This window comes from Solea senegalensis, linkage group LG12 (assembly GCF_019176455.1).
Source record: "Solea senegalensis isolate Sse05_10M linkage group LG12, IFAPA_SoseM_1, whole genome shotgun sequence".
In the NCBI taxonomy this organism is placed as follows: domain Eukaryota; kingdom Metazoa; phylum Chordata; class Actinopteri; order Pleuronectiformes; family Soleidae; genus Solea; species Solea senegalensis.
The window spans coordinates 2,185,830-2,201,367 of NC_058032.1; the positions used below are offsets into that span (position 1 = coordinate 2,185,830).

A 15,538-nucleotide genomic window follows, 5' to 3' on the forward strand; every position below is an offset into this window, starting at 1 on the left:
TGAAAATGCTCACATTAATCCCAGCGATGAGCTCGTGTCTCAGAGTTTACTCCAGCCTCTCCGGATTTTTGACAAAGCAGCTCACTGTGATTCCATGAAGTTGACAGTTACTGGCTGTTACATCATCATCATCATCCTCATCATCATCATCATCATCATCATCATCATCCTGGGCTGTCAGGATTTATTTCCTTCCCTAGTGGACAAAGCAAAAGACAGTGTGTGTGTGTGTCTCTTTAGGACATTTTCTGTCGTAAAGACTGACCTTGTCAGGATCAGTAGTCCTCGTGGAGACCAAGACCTGGTCCTGATGAGGTTTTCCTAAGGAAGATTTTAAACCTGGTTAGGTTAATGTAAGGTTACGTGTATATATATATATATATATATATATATATATATATATATATATATATATATATATATACATATATATATATATATATATATATATATATATATATATATATATACACATATATATGTATATATGTACATACATATATACATATGTATATAATACATATTGCTGTGGGTTTTCCATCCCAAATATGTGTGTTGTATTATTATTATTATTACTAATGATTGTATGTACAGTCATTAGTTATTCTTCACATGCTTCTGTTTCAGGAGGATCACGCTGTGTAACATTATATGACAGATAAGCCATGAAGTCATGAATCACAGTGGCCGGTTGTTATCATGTGCAAAGATGTATTTTTTACTGTTGAATTAATTCTTATAAAGTGTTTGAAGGCAGAAAATCACACTCGCTGAGATTAGACCTGCACACTGTACTTAGTCAGTAACAGGGTTACATTTGATAATCAGTTAAAACCTGCTCGAATATTATTGCCCGTCATGATTTGCTTGGCTTAATTGACAGTGGAAAAAAAACCCAGTTCAATGTAACTTTATTACAAAAATACAATAACACAAGAAGGGACTTATGTGACTGTTTCTCTGACCACTGTGGTGTTTCTGAACAATCCGAGTCTAATTCTAACTTTTGTGTGATTTCTCCCCAACAACAGATTCCATCTCAGGTAGGCTGGTGGTTTTATTTGTCTCAACAAACCGACATAAGTCACTCTTTTTTTTTTTCAAGTTATTTGTTTTGTTATCTCATTCACAAAATCACATAAAGCCATAGTGAAGTCCCTGCAGCAGATGCATGAAGCCATTTCTCGGGGGTTCCTGCGCAGTATGGAAAAGTATGGAATTCAATGATGTTATTATTAAGCATGGAAAAAAGTCTGTGTTGTTTCCAGACTATTATCTCACTTTCTAAAATAAAATCTATCATTATATACAAATCAAAACAGGTTTACTAACACAACATAGCCTACCTGTAGATGATATGAAACTAATCAAGCTGGCTGTAGAATGTCTCGGGTTACCACGGTTACCATGCGACTGCGATTGATAGCAGACAGATAAAGGAAATAAAGTGGGAAAATAAAGCTAGATGCAAACAATGCTTGAAATCTTTCGACATTTCCAACATTTTAAGCCGTATGCAGCGGCAAAAGCACCGTCGTCTTGTAATTACTTGGCAACATAATGGCATACATAATCAGGATTTAAGGTACGTGTTAAAAGTAGGATTATTTTAAAACCATTTATTTACACAACAAGCATCTAACAATCTAACAAAGTCTGGAAATTTGAGTCTGGAAAAGTATGGAATTTTTGAAATGGAAACCGTTGGAGCTTCGATTACTGCGTCATTAATCATCCACATGTGATCTGCTTTTGTCGTTGGGAAACTTTATTTCTCTAACAATGAAAGAACTTCTTTAAAGGCATCGTCACTACTGGAGGTCAGCTGCCGAGTGAGGTGGCACTTTGGTGTCCTTTCAGGAGTGACCCCGGAACTGACAGCTTTATTAATTATACTTTCTTGAGGGCCATGGCCTATTTTGTAAATCCACCTCTACCTGCCCTTGTCTCCCTTCCATCTGAGTAGCTGAGTTAGCCCGGGTTTGCTTTGTCTGCAGAGAGCCGGGTGCCGGCTGATACGAGCTGAGCTGAGCTGCGGTGGAGGAATGGCGTGGACAGCCTCCACCGTGGCTCGTTCCAGCCCTCTGAGTTTCATTTCTCCCCCAATTCATTTTTCATTTAAGAAGGCGACACAATATGCTCCCAGCCCAAGGGGCTAAAACGCACCATCGATTTCCCCTCATATTGTGAGGCTCTGATGCTTCACTCAGCCCGAGCCGGCACCGAGCTCATGGGTTACATCCAAGCACGTCGGGACAAACTGATGAACACACTGTATGCCTGTAAACACGACGGCTCGTGCTTGTTTGTCGACTGTAAAGGCGAAAAAAAAAAGAGCTGAACGCCAACGTGTAAACAGCCCCGCAGAGATGTGAACTCATCTCATATGAAAACCTGGTAAATAAGCCTTTTTGGTTCATATGAGAGAGCGCGCTGCTCCGTTACACAACTGTGCGTTAGAGTGCGGGGTCGTTCTTCAGAGGGAAAAGTTCAGCCCCACTAAACGATGCCTAAACCTTTCTTTAATTCATGGCAGACGATCAGGAAAGAACACGACGTGGCACTTGGCCCTCATTAGGTCGGCGAGGAGCGAAGTGAAGAAAAGTCTAATGAGTGCCGAGACACGTTTCACATGGTCCAGGAAATCCACTGTGCATCAGAAAGTAGCCCAACGTACGAGAGTGACAACAGACGCTGTTTCTGGACATGCTTCGTGTCATCACTTCTATATTTAATTAATTTAATAGAGTTAGTTTTTCTTTTACTTCTCTGACGTGAATTCAACATTAACAAAGGCAGTTTCTCACATTGCTACAACTGCATTGTTATTATGCTGATTCAGCAATATTGTTTTTCCTGTTTGTGTCACTGTCTATTCAACAAATCATACATCAGCATTCAATCTTTTTTTCCTGATATTTATATGCCATGAAACATCTAATATCTATGTTTTTTTTTTAGTCCACTGAGAATGAATGGAATCCTCATCTGTCTTTGATCCAGTGGGAGGAGTTAGCAACCAAAAAAAGACAGACGTTGTAAACCGGAAAAGCTCTGGCAGGGAATCGCTGACTCACATGTTCTCTCGTTAGGCTTTCACAGCTGTACATAAAACAGTCCACGTCACAGTTTACAGTCCTTCAGAGCACTGACCGAGGACTCCGAGTCTTTAAGACCGCCGATTATTGACCCGTCACCGTCTTAATGGCTCCCCGATCAAAGCAGTCTGGAACTGGGCCCCGTGTGAAAGGTGGAGATTGAGACACATCTTCTCTCTGGATTATAAGTGATTATCTACATTGATCACAGACACACATTATACTGTAGTTTTTGCATAAAGTGCAAAAAACATTAATCAGTCAGTTATGATCATCAGTTGTAAAATTAACTCACAATCTCATATATTTAAAAAAACAATTTAAACCTCCACAAACGCACATGGAACAATAGAAGAACAGGCACAAATGCCAAAATGAAGATATTTATATAACACGGGCAGGTTGGACCTGAGCGCTGTGATGCTGTGAAGTTGGTTTTAATGAAGGTAAACAGGCTTGTGGTCCACAGACAGGTGGATAAACAGACAGGTGAGTGGTCAGGCGAGCTGGCAGGAGTGTGGGTTACTGCTAAACAAGGAAACACAGCAGATAAGTGCACCGGGGAATTCTCTGGAAACACACACACACACACACACAGATGCTGCGTCTCAAAGCAGTTCACTCTGACAGGAGGACACAGTTTGTCCCAAATTTGGCTCCAAAACACAATTGCAAGCGTTAACTGCGACGTCTTTGCCCTCTGTGATTTCACACGATGTATAAGTTACATACTTTACACCCTCATTTTAACTATTAATCTTGTTTAAGATTGATTCTTTTAAACATCTTGACGTCTTATTGAATGGATATGAAGTAAAGTAAAGGTTTTTAAAATACTGTACGACTTTATAATTCAACACCGTGTTACAGTGTCTTGTCAAGATAACTTTTTTTTACCATGGTCTTAACGAGGCGCCAGACATTTTGCTCTTTGCCAGATGATGGGATTCATCACAGCAGCAGCGCCGTCACTGGGCTCATTAGCCTCTTTGTGGAGGAATTCATCATGTTTCCGTTCGGTTCTACACACACGTTCACATCGTGGATCGGTTTTTGGTTTAATCAACATGTCTCTGTGTATCTGTGTGGCATGGAGGTTACACGTTAGAACACTCCATCAGATTTCATCATTTTCAACCCCCCCGTTGTTTTCTGTGACACCAAATGGCTTTAACCTCTCACTCAGACATCGCTCCACTGTGGACGAGTGTTGCATTTTTCATTTCCTGCACCGTGAAACATCTGCACACTCCTGGGCATGCCGCATTCCCCCCGGAGCCGTCCATCCCATCTGTAAACGCCGTCAACCGTCACTGCTGTGTCTTCCTTTCCATTTTACCCTCAGTCATCAAAACTCTCCTCTTTTCTTCTTCTTTGTCACTGTCTCTGTCTCTAGGACTTTGGGGACGACGGCTCATTGTACATCACCAAGGTGACGACGACCCACATGGGCAACTACACCTGTCACGCTGACGGCTACGAGAAACTCTTTCAGATCCATTCTCTTCAAGTGAACGGTGAGAGGCACACACTCGGCACACGGCACAAATAATCTTACCCTCGACTCTCATCTGCCGTGCCTCTGTGGTCGGCGGCAGAGTCGGACCATCGAGTCTCTCTCGTCTCTTTGTAGAGTAAACAAATCATTCAGCTTCTGTAGTTCACGGTAGATTTTAGTCAAGTTAAAAATGAATCCAATCTCCACGCACACATCGTCTTTCCTGTGACCGTCATTGTTCCACGGTGTGTGATGCTGATATTATGTGCAGCCCATGGCCAAGAGGAAAGGAATCAGGCTCACAACTCAGGACCAAGAGCTGGGATGCCCATGAGCAAGGCACTCGATCCTTGTGTGTGTTTACTGTTGGTGCATATGTGCTGCATTCTCAGTTTTCTTTATTACTGCACATGGTTACTTTTTCCATCAATGAGTACAAGCTGTCAGAAATCACTCTGAATGTCCTGAATATGACAAACATCATAAACGTGACTTTGGCCTGAACACATTTACAGAAGTAAATACTAGGGATGCACCGATATGACTATTTCCGCCGAAACCGATATCCGATATTAATATTGCTGCTATGGCAGATAACCGATATCTACCGATATCGATATATGTTTTAAAAAAAAGTTTCTGAGATGATAAAAGTTTGTACAGAATGAAAATCACGCAAGCTGAATTTTTGAATGTCTTCCTTTATTTTCAAAACAGGTTTTTAGAAACCTTTACCACTTGTAGCAAGTGTGTAACTAAATGAAAGTACAGTTTAACTCCCTCAACTCACTAAACTCCTGTGAGAAAGTTTGGATCATAAATTACAAACATGAACATAAATAAAAATAATACCCTGCCAAAGTTACTGTAACCGAGATAAGGGCGTCTATACTGGGTACGTAAATAAAGTCAACAACCCTTCCTTCCGGCAACAACAACCGCGCCACTTCCCTTCACAATAAAACTACACAACAAATATGAGAAACAATACCTGACAAGCTCTACTAAGAGCTGCCATAATAAAAGAAAACATGTTAAAGTACTTTATCAAACTTGCCAGTATTCATGGCAACCAGATATTTATTCAATTGCAAAACATCGGAAAAGTAGCGCCGACTTGGCAGGTTCAATATGCGCTATCAACCGTCGGAACCCTCGGCCGCTCGTCAAGAGCAATCATTTCCATTACCTTGATCGTTATTGCTCTGGCCACTGTCTTCCTTTGGTCGAGTTCCAGCTGCGCTGCTTTCTTTTTGTCTGCTGCCTAATGTTACTAGCGTTAGCTTCCTGCCGTTGTTTGTGTACTTCGGGGTGGCGGTTTTTCAAATGACATAATTAAATTTGTGGTATTGAATGACTTGACGCGGAACCCTCCTCGCATTACCTCGACTTTGCAAGTGTTGCATAATGCTTTTCACGTATCTTCTATTGACACCCTGAAAAATCGCCCACACCGCTGACATTCTCTCTCCTCAACACACACACACACATCTTGTGCTGCGCTTGCGCCACTGACGCTGTCATATGCCCAAACAAATGCCGCATGGCCTCCCCTTCCCGACACACATACACAAACAGCAATTAGACGTGTATAAACATCGGTTGTTAAAATCGGCGCAGTTTTACTCATTGAACCGATGCCGATATGTTAAAAAATGACGAACATCGGCCGATAACAATATTAATGCCGATATATCGTGCATCCCTAGTAAATACTGAAATGACATCAAATTAGTTTGACTCACTGACAACATTCATGTGAAAAGTGCTGGTATGACCTTGTCTGTAAAGTGGCTACGTGACGGTAGCTTATACCACAGCTCCATCGTCCGAATAAGGCCCTCAATCCTCGCTAACATGGTTCCTCCAAGTCAGTGGCGTTTCCGAGGTATTTGATTTTTGTGCGACAGTCATTACGAAACTCATCTTGTGCGTCTTGTCCAATTCTGTCAGCTTTCAGAATACTGGGCGCGTTTTTTATCACTTGCTCTTGGTTTTTTCGCTTTCCTCTGCCATGTTGCGCTAGCTCCACTCACGCACTGCTCAAATTATTTTGATTATTTGGAACTTTATTGTTCCTTCGCTATAATCCGTTATGTTTTGTCGCTGCAACGATGCAGAACTGACCACGTCTGCATCGTAGAAACGATTAACTCTATTAACTATGCACCTCTACTGTGTAGCAAAGGGTTAAATGCAGAGGTCACGCTAATGAGTGTGTGTGCAAAGAATGACTAACTCTAATATCACTACCTCGAGTATCTGCTAATACATAATGTATTTACCGCCTCGCTATTTTAAAAACATAATTCTTCAACTGTGTGTGTAAAAAAAAATAAAAATAAATAAATACAGTAGAAATAAGCAGCCCACAAACATGACTCAGTTAAAAATGCTGTTGCTTATTTTAATTTAAATGTGTTAAATAAATACATAAGATTCTTGGATTGTTTTGAACTTTGCATTTTTATGTCAGACCCGATCCAGTGTTATTTATTTTTTTGATCAGTACTGGAGTGATAATGATACTGATACTGAAGTCGTCATCATCAGCTCACCCCTAATTATTAATATTATTATCCTTTTTCTATTCCTGAAATGAAATGAATTGGTGTGCCGGTGAGTTACTAATTGCAGAGACAGTTTTGTATTCCTGCACGCTGTGGCTTTTTGTTACGCTGCACCACCACCCTGCCCTGTTACACCAGTCTTTCTCTGAGATAAAACCCAATTAAACAACATTAATCAGGCAAATATGTGTTCGCGATATAGTGATTTTGCACCTAATATTATTTGAAACAGTTGAATCCACTTTATTTTATGAAGAAAGTATATTTTATTCCATTTCAGATGCCAGTTCAGCCTGATAGAGACTGTTCATTGGTTTGGGAGAGCGCTCGGTCTCAGTGGTGAGCCGTCCAGGTGAATTCTGGAACAGACGCTATGTAGCGAGGCCAAGAGGTGAAGTGGTCGAGCTTGTGCGGATGTTTCTCACACACTGGCTCTAATGAACTGAATCTGAATAAACTACAGTGCTGTAGCTGTGGAACGCTCAACGTCTCCATTACGACTTTGACGGACAGCTGGCTCATTATCATTCCTTATGAAAGTTTGCTCTGAGGTTAATTACAATGATATGCGGGGCTTATTTTAACAAACATTGTGTTTAATGGGAACGGAGTGAATCCCACGAGGCCGATGACTTTTGCTGGTAATTGATACTGAAACTTCGCGGTGACCTTTTCAACCGCAGCCTCTGAATTCTCTCATTCTCAGTCTGAATGGGCGAAGCCTCCGAGGACCTCCTCCGTCACCCTGCACTGATGGCTGAGATTTTTCTAAAACTCAATTAAGAAGTCGCTGAAATAGAGGGCAACTCTGAGAGACTGCGTTCATAACGCTGCCCGTCACTCTTCAGCCACCAGAGATTCATAAGATACGTATTGTTCCGGGTCTAAACCAGAGGACCTGATGCAATTTAGACTGAATATACATTTAGAGGAACTTCTGCTTTGGTCTTGATTTCTCCATTTATTATTAACGGCTCATCAGAGAGCCCATTTTTCCTACTCATACGTGTATTATCCGTGTGCCTTTATCAGTAATCTCCATGAAGTGGCTGTACTAGCTCTCTACAGGGAACCATATTATCTTGAAGATGTTCCTGTTGTTTGTTTTGGCCTCCCTTTGTCGCAGTGAACCCACTTCACCTGCAGGAATCAATAAACTTGCATCTAATCTGTACTGGGGCTGAAAAGTGTGTCCAATCTCCCAGCCACTTTAGCAGAAAACAAATAGTTGTTTGTGGGGTAAATTAATAACCGTCTAATACACTGACCCGTTCTGCTGCCAGAGAAATGAATGTTGAAAGCTGCATTTATTTTGAAAAGGAAATTTGAATTAGTATTTTTGACGAGGTAAAAGCACAGTATGGTTCCTAAAACTGTGTTCACTAGTCTGCTGGGGCGCCATCTTTTATAAATAACTAACTTTTCATGTGTTACTCATTTTATTACAGTAGTAGCCTCTATATCATGATATATTAGATCTATATTACTGTAATTCATTGTGGAGTTTTTTCTTAAGTCTGTAATTTTACATTACATTGTCATCTGCTTAGTTTCTTTTAAAAACATAATTTGTCTCTGAGTAGGCCGATCATTCGAATGAATATCCAGTGACCACTGTGCAGAACAGAGCAGGACAGCAGAGAGTGACGGACGACGTGCCGTCGCAGTAATAGCGAAACACAAACGTGTATTATTGTGTAACAATAACACACACAGGGTGTGCGTTATTGTTCCAGTGCAGTCGCCTGGTGTCTCTGTGTCGGAGTGGCGTGTGTCACCTTGGCCGCAGTCACGCAGGGGTTAACAGCTCTCAGTGACGTCTCCCTGGTGTGGAGTGATTTAAAGACTTGGTACAACTGTTGGCCAAGTCTAAAGCCACGAGGCCTCGCCGGGAATTAATGTGAGATTTTTAGAATTTAAGCCGATCCCCTTCGAGGTTAGCTGCGGGTGGCAGGTAAAAGGAGACGGGGTGTTGGTGTGCTGATCGAATGAGATGGATACAAAACTGGCCCCCGGGAGCTGGAATGTCAGGTGTGAAGGAGACGGAGGCAGACGTGACGTTGTAGCTGAGCTCACCGCGGCGCTCTGGAAGCAGAATCTTTGATCAGCATCGGACTGTCTCCTTTTCCCAGACTTGCCGGTTTGCTGTGACAAGTCCCAGGTTGAATGCTGCCGTGTCGCAGTTCTCCTTGGGGAGCGCGTGACAGTGTTGCCCACATGGGACTTGTGTCGCTGTATCTAGGCAACGTGCGGCAGGTGAGACACGGCATGCGGAGACTTGTAGACTTTGAGAGCTCGGGTGGGGTCGCGGGGACACTGCCATGTGGGAATGATGTGTTTATGGGACGGAAAAAGAATTGTTGTTGTTTGTAGTCGTTCTTTTAAGGTTGACTTTTTCGTTTGTGATTGTGAACTTTTACATGTCGCACACTCAGGTGAACATTATTTGAGATTCAAGCCATTCAAATGTCTAATATCTGCAACTGTTTCCATGTCAGTCACAAACACATAAAATGAGACCATCTTTAACCCTAAATCAAATGACTACAAAAGAAAATGGCAAATCCTCTCACTCTTTATATTGATAATTAAAAAAAGCATTATCCTAGTTTCATCTATAGTTCACAATTTCTTTGGACAAATATTATATTCCAACGTCTTTAAATTGTGTTTAGTTGAATGAATAAGATCATTTCCACCTCAAATCCTTTCTACAGCTTCAGTAATTTTAGTGTTTTCACTTTTTTCCACTAGCGATGTGATGTGTTTGTAACACAGTGGAACCGTATCCTGGATTTCTCTCATTATTATGGGATGTGTGACGCTGAGTTTAGAGGGTGACTGTGACTGCGAGGCAGCTTTTATCGTGGTGTGTGCGTATTTGTCGTGGTATGTATCCGTGGTTTTTAAAGCATCATGTGTGTTATTATTGTGAGTTGTTTGCAGGTACCTGAGTCACTTCTCACAATCCAGCACTCGACTGCCATGGTTTTTTTTTTTTTTGTGAGTTCAATTTGATTGAGGAATTGCAACAAGTCTGCCAGGCTTAGTTGGAAATCTCTCAGAAGTGTGACGGTGAAGTCGTCTCCTGCCGCGCCGTTTGTGTGCTCTGTGCTTGTGTGCGTCCGTGTGCGCGCCTGCTCGTCTTCTAGAGTGTCGCGGCCGTCAGGAAGCTCGCTGAGTGATTGACGACTGACTGGGGAGCTTTGTGATGGAGCTGTCATCCCCGCTGTGTCGCATTCTCCTGGCGGTGGCTCTCGTGACACTCTCAGAAACACATCAGAATGCAGCTCCTTCCACATCTCGTCTTGAAACGAGTTTGGAGTGGGGGAAAAAAAAAAATCCCACCAACCGGCTCTGTCCTTTCATTTCTGCCACCGTCCTGGCAACAGAAAATGTCTTCTCGGTTTATACCTTTATGTGGTTAATAAGGCACCTGGTAGAAGAAATAATCATTGTTGTTGTCCATGGATTGAGATGAAGAAGCACATAATGTACAGTATGTGGTTTTGTATTTGTTTAGTTGATGATTTATTGTCTGAAAAACCTTTTTCCACTTTCACAGAACTGTGTTTACTTGATATGCAGAGACATGAACCGAACACAAACCTCAATATCAAGGATTGTGTATCTCAGTCATTAAGTTGACCTGATGAAGAGGTCAGAAATATTGAATTTTCAACATCTACATTTGCTTTAGAATTTCAGTTCACAGTCGAGCTGCATATTTGGTTGTTAGGAACCGAGTTAACGGTTGAAATGTCTCCTAACATGTACAACTATCATGAATCTAACCTGGTCGTTTGCAGACACTGTTTTCCATCGTTATCCTGCCCAATTTAGTTGAAGTGAATCAAGTATTTCACGTGGCAAAATCACTTAGAAGCAAAACAACAGCCCTACTTAAATCACTCTAAAATGTGATCTGGAACCAGGTTGTAGTTAATCTCTCATTATGTGCATACAAGCCCTTAGTCCAAAACAAATGATTAAAAAAAGTGTAGTGTGATTTCCTCCTCTCTGGGTCAACAAAAATACTCGATATGCAGTGAAATGAGCAAATTAGAATGACAATGTTATGATTTTTAGAATAAAATGCACCGCACGATAAAAGGTGCTAACTGTGGGACAGTCATATACAGTAGTTACATGTAAATGGGGAATACCTGCACAGAACTTTGACAAGGATGTGTGACAAACTGGGAGAACTGGCTTCACTCCGCCCAACACAGATGTTTGGTTGACTCGGGTCCATGAAATCTGCTTCTTCTGCCCGAGCCAGCCTCTAAACACCCATTCTCGGCTCTGATTAGACTCAATATAAGCAGACCTCTCCAGATTAAACTCACACTTTTGTTGTGACCTGTCTGGCTGCTGCTGCTGCTGCTGCTGCTGCTGCTGCTGCTGCTGCTGCGGCTGTGGTTTTTACAACATCTGACTGGATCATAGGCAGAGTACTTGAGTGCCGAGCGACAGCAGCCAGCTCCATCTCCTCTAATCACAAAAGCAATTTACCCAAAAAGGTGTGTGAGATGAGATGTGGGCTCAATGTCATGCTATCCATTTTCTGTCTGGCTCAATAGCATCAGAAGATATTTCTATATACTGTGTGTGTGTGTGTGTGTGTGTGTGTTGGCCCTAACAAAACACAGATCTGATTACACATTGACAACTTTTGCCTGTATTTTCAGCACCTGTTTTAGGCCTCGGGTAAATTGAATTCTCTCAGTTAAATTCAGTTTTTTTAAAAACTAGTAAGTGATGGATTATTGTGTTGAAGGAAAACCAAATACCTGAGAGGCATCAGGTATTGATGTGTGAATGTATATACATATACTGTATATAGTCCTTTAACGTACTTTTTTACAACATAATTTCTGCCAAAAAAATTGAATTAAATTTTTTATCTACATTTACATTCAGTCATTTTCCTACAAACCAATGAACACCTGCTAAATGTTTTAATCATCCCGTCAGCCGAGCATGTGGCCAGTAAAAACCACACCAGTACTGATCTGATGTTTGATGTGAACATCAAAAACATCTGCACAACACAAATATAATCTGTGTGACTTTGAAGCTGTCAAGTCACCAGATCAGAATCTGTGGAAATGATGATGCAACCATGTCGACACTGAGCAGAATCTGAGAGGAGAGTTTCAAACGTCTTGAAAAATCCATGTGTCCAAAGCTTCATGAACGTATACTGTATGTAAACTGTATAACCATTTAAGGCTGATACGTTGTCCTCGGCCTCACTCTACAGGACTTTAGGTCATGAAAAAGGACTTGTAGATACATCCTAAGTTTTAATTATGGCAGCCCTAATTAAGGGAACTTTGTGAAATTGCCTGTGAGGTTTTATTAATGAGGGGCTCAAGGGAACCTGCACAGTCTAAGCTCACAATGTACAGCTGTTGATTAATAGGCTGCTGTGATCCGGGGGGGGGCAGAAATAAAAGTGTGCACCGCGTCTGCCTTGACCCAAAATTACCCGACACTTTCAGACACACACGATTTAACACAATCCAGACATCACAGACACAGATCACGCAGCAGATAAATCAGCCGCCTCATTATGAGAAAGATACAGTAGCTGATTTACATTTGATTTAAAAATGTGTAAGAATCAAAGTGCAGTCAATTAATAAGGGATATGTTATTTGAGTCAGAAAAGTAGAGGAGGAAACGCTGTGGGTGATGTCACTGGTTCTCCTGTGAGTCACGGTTGCTAGTTTCCTTTTAGAATAAAATAGATGATAATGCAGGCTACACTTAATTACAATGCTATGGTGTGACTGATATCAGTGACAGTGTCCTTGATAAGATAGTATCTGTACAGATAAATACTTTTTCTTGTAACTTTTTTGCGGTGTAACGGCTCCATCCAGCTGCCGTGTCACACACACACACACACAAAGCACATGACATAACCACAACGTAAACATGTGTTGTGCAATACGATACAAAACAATTATAGCACAGATAGCGAAATCCTTTCACCGGGTGTTTGACCCCAATCACCATGTGTTTTCATGTAGTTTGATGACGAATTGTTGCACAAAAGGGCGGCGTCGCGGGTTCAAGGCTCCCCTTTATTGCCTTTCATCGTGTTAAAAACATGGAGAATGAAAATTTAAAAACGTGGTTGCGGTCGCCGACAGTGTTGAAGGCTGATTCAGTGAGGTTCTGTAAAGGTTGACCACTCTGAGCAGATTTTTATTTGATGAGACACTTGAGCGTTTAGAGCAGTGGGCAGACACTCGTGACAAACCCTATTACAATGTTGGAGAATGCTCAAAAAGTTTAAAAAACAGAGAGAATTTGTCTGCTGGTCGTCACACCCTCGTCTTCTTCCTCAGTGCCGTCCTCTAATCCAAATACAGTGGGTGCTTTATTTGCTCTAAACTTATTTGCTTAACTGCCATGTAAGTGAAATGGTTGTTGCCCTGTAACATCCCCATTATTATGTCACAGGAGCAGCAGGTCAGACAGCTTCATATAGTTGGACTAAGCCTGAAATCACCAAGAAATCTTTGAGAAGTGGATCTTATTGGTAAAAATAAATCTGGGCATTCAATAGGACCCCATTGATCACTATAGTATTTTAATTGCAATAGTAGTTTGGATTCTGGCAAAAACAGGATGAAAACAAGCACTTTAAACACAACACAGCTTCTGCTGTTCACTGTGCCATGCAGCTCCATGTTTCTAACGCTACATTAAATGACAAAAACAGTTATGAAAAAAGAATTGGAGCAGTAACCAGCAACAATAATATGCACTAACTGTAACCATGACATTTCCTGGTTCCTTTTCTCCATATAAACAAATAACTTTTTTTTTTTAACCTTTTCTGATATTTTATGAAACAAACGATGACTGTAAAATAATCGACAGATTAATCGATTATGAAAATAATCGCTAGTTGCAGCTCTAATTCAAACACGCTCAGTAATTATCTTCTGAAGTTACGTTAGTTGAGTAAGTACTGTGCTCATGTACTGTGCTCATTGTAACATGTATGCTACTGCGCAAGTGAATTTCCCCGTTGTGGGATCAATAAAGTACAATCTAATCTAATCTAATCTAATCTAAACACTGTATGAACAAGGCGATGTCGTTCTCACAGTTGAAATGAATCTGCACACAGAGAAAAGAGGCCACAGCTTTTCGTATGTGTGAGGAAATTAAGCGTGAGTAATAATCTTCACTCAGAAGAGCTTACCAAGTAAGTGTCTCTGTGTACTTTGTTCACTCAGCCTTGTTAGTGCTCAGGGGCATCGGCGTCGCTGCAGTGTCTCCGTCACTCTGATTGGTAAAGTAACCTGGTTGCCATAAGAGTCCTTGGCAGCCCACTGTGGACGGCGCGTTGGCAGCCGGGTTGAAGTAAACGCCAAAGCCCTGGAGTGCCGCGGTTACCAGATGGCCGTGGCAGCAATCTTCAATTGGTTCGCTCACCTGACTGAGTAAAGACTTCCTCTAAACCCGGTGCCCACAGGAAATGGCCTGCACAGCACGTCTGCCTTCGCCGCCGCTGCCAAGTCACTCGCTTCCACCCTCTGCTCACGTTTCTGAAAAGCAGGACACTGATTTGGGCCACGGAATTATTAGAGATCGCCGGACTCGTGATGTCAAGATGGAGAGATTTGATGCCCCTGTTTAAACCACTGCCAGGTTGTCATCCTTGTATATGACGAGCTGCTGTGGAGTTTTTGGTGATTTTAGTGGGATTCTCCTCACAGATGCTACTGTTTTTTTTATATATATAAGTTTGTTTTTTTAATCACTGTTGTGTTATTTAGAGAAGGCTCCTTCGCTTTAATGGATTATTCAAATTCATCCTTTTGATATTTTCCATGTTTTGTGGAGCAGGACTCTTAACAGGTTAGCTCCGCGGGTGTAGCGCAAAACTTGTGGCATATTTTGAGCCAATGCATAAATACATATTATTATGCGTTTGTGTGCTTTATTGATTTATGTTGATTCATGGTTCTTGGAAGTACAGTAAGTGGGAGAGTTTTTATTTATTTTTGCTTCAGGGTAGCGTAAACAAGGGAGAGACTCCAGCGTGAGAGTGGCACAGAGTGCAAGAATGTGTAACAGTGTGCAGCGGAGCGACATTTACTCTGTGCTTCACACATTTTGTTTCGTCTGCCTCTATCCTCTCATCTCCTTCCTGACAAAAGGTTACACAAAATCGATGACTGCCGAGCTAAATCGATGACATCTGAACAGGGGTTCTTTCCCTTATTTATCTATCTGATTTGTTTGGCTCTGCAGATCATGTTAACCTTATCTAAAGGTATTCAGCAATGCTGAAAACGCACTTGATCCTATTAATAGTGAGTGCTAATGCAAGTCTTGGCATC

General features: G+C 41.5%; 1 protein-coding gene across 4 annotated transcripts in view; it reads left to right on the plus strand.

Moving 5' to 3' along the window:
- The window catches only part of fstl5 (follistatin-like 5), a 168,471-nt gene that overhangs the window by 114,585 nt on the left and 38,348 nt on the right, over positions 1-15,538 (plus strand). For 2 of the 4 annotated variants that reach the window (XM_044040724.1, XM_044040726.1), the window contains exons 8-9: positions 1,032-1,043; positions 4,495-4,615. In XM_044040724.1, coding sequence (XP_043896659.1) covers positions 1,032-1,043; positions 4,495-4,615 — 133 coding nt within the window. The remainder of the gene's footprint in view (positions 1-1,031; positions 1,044-4,494; positions 4,616-15,538) is intronic. The other 2 variants (XM_044040725.1, XM_044040727.1) reach the window with 1 other exon arrangement.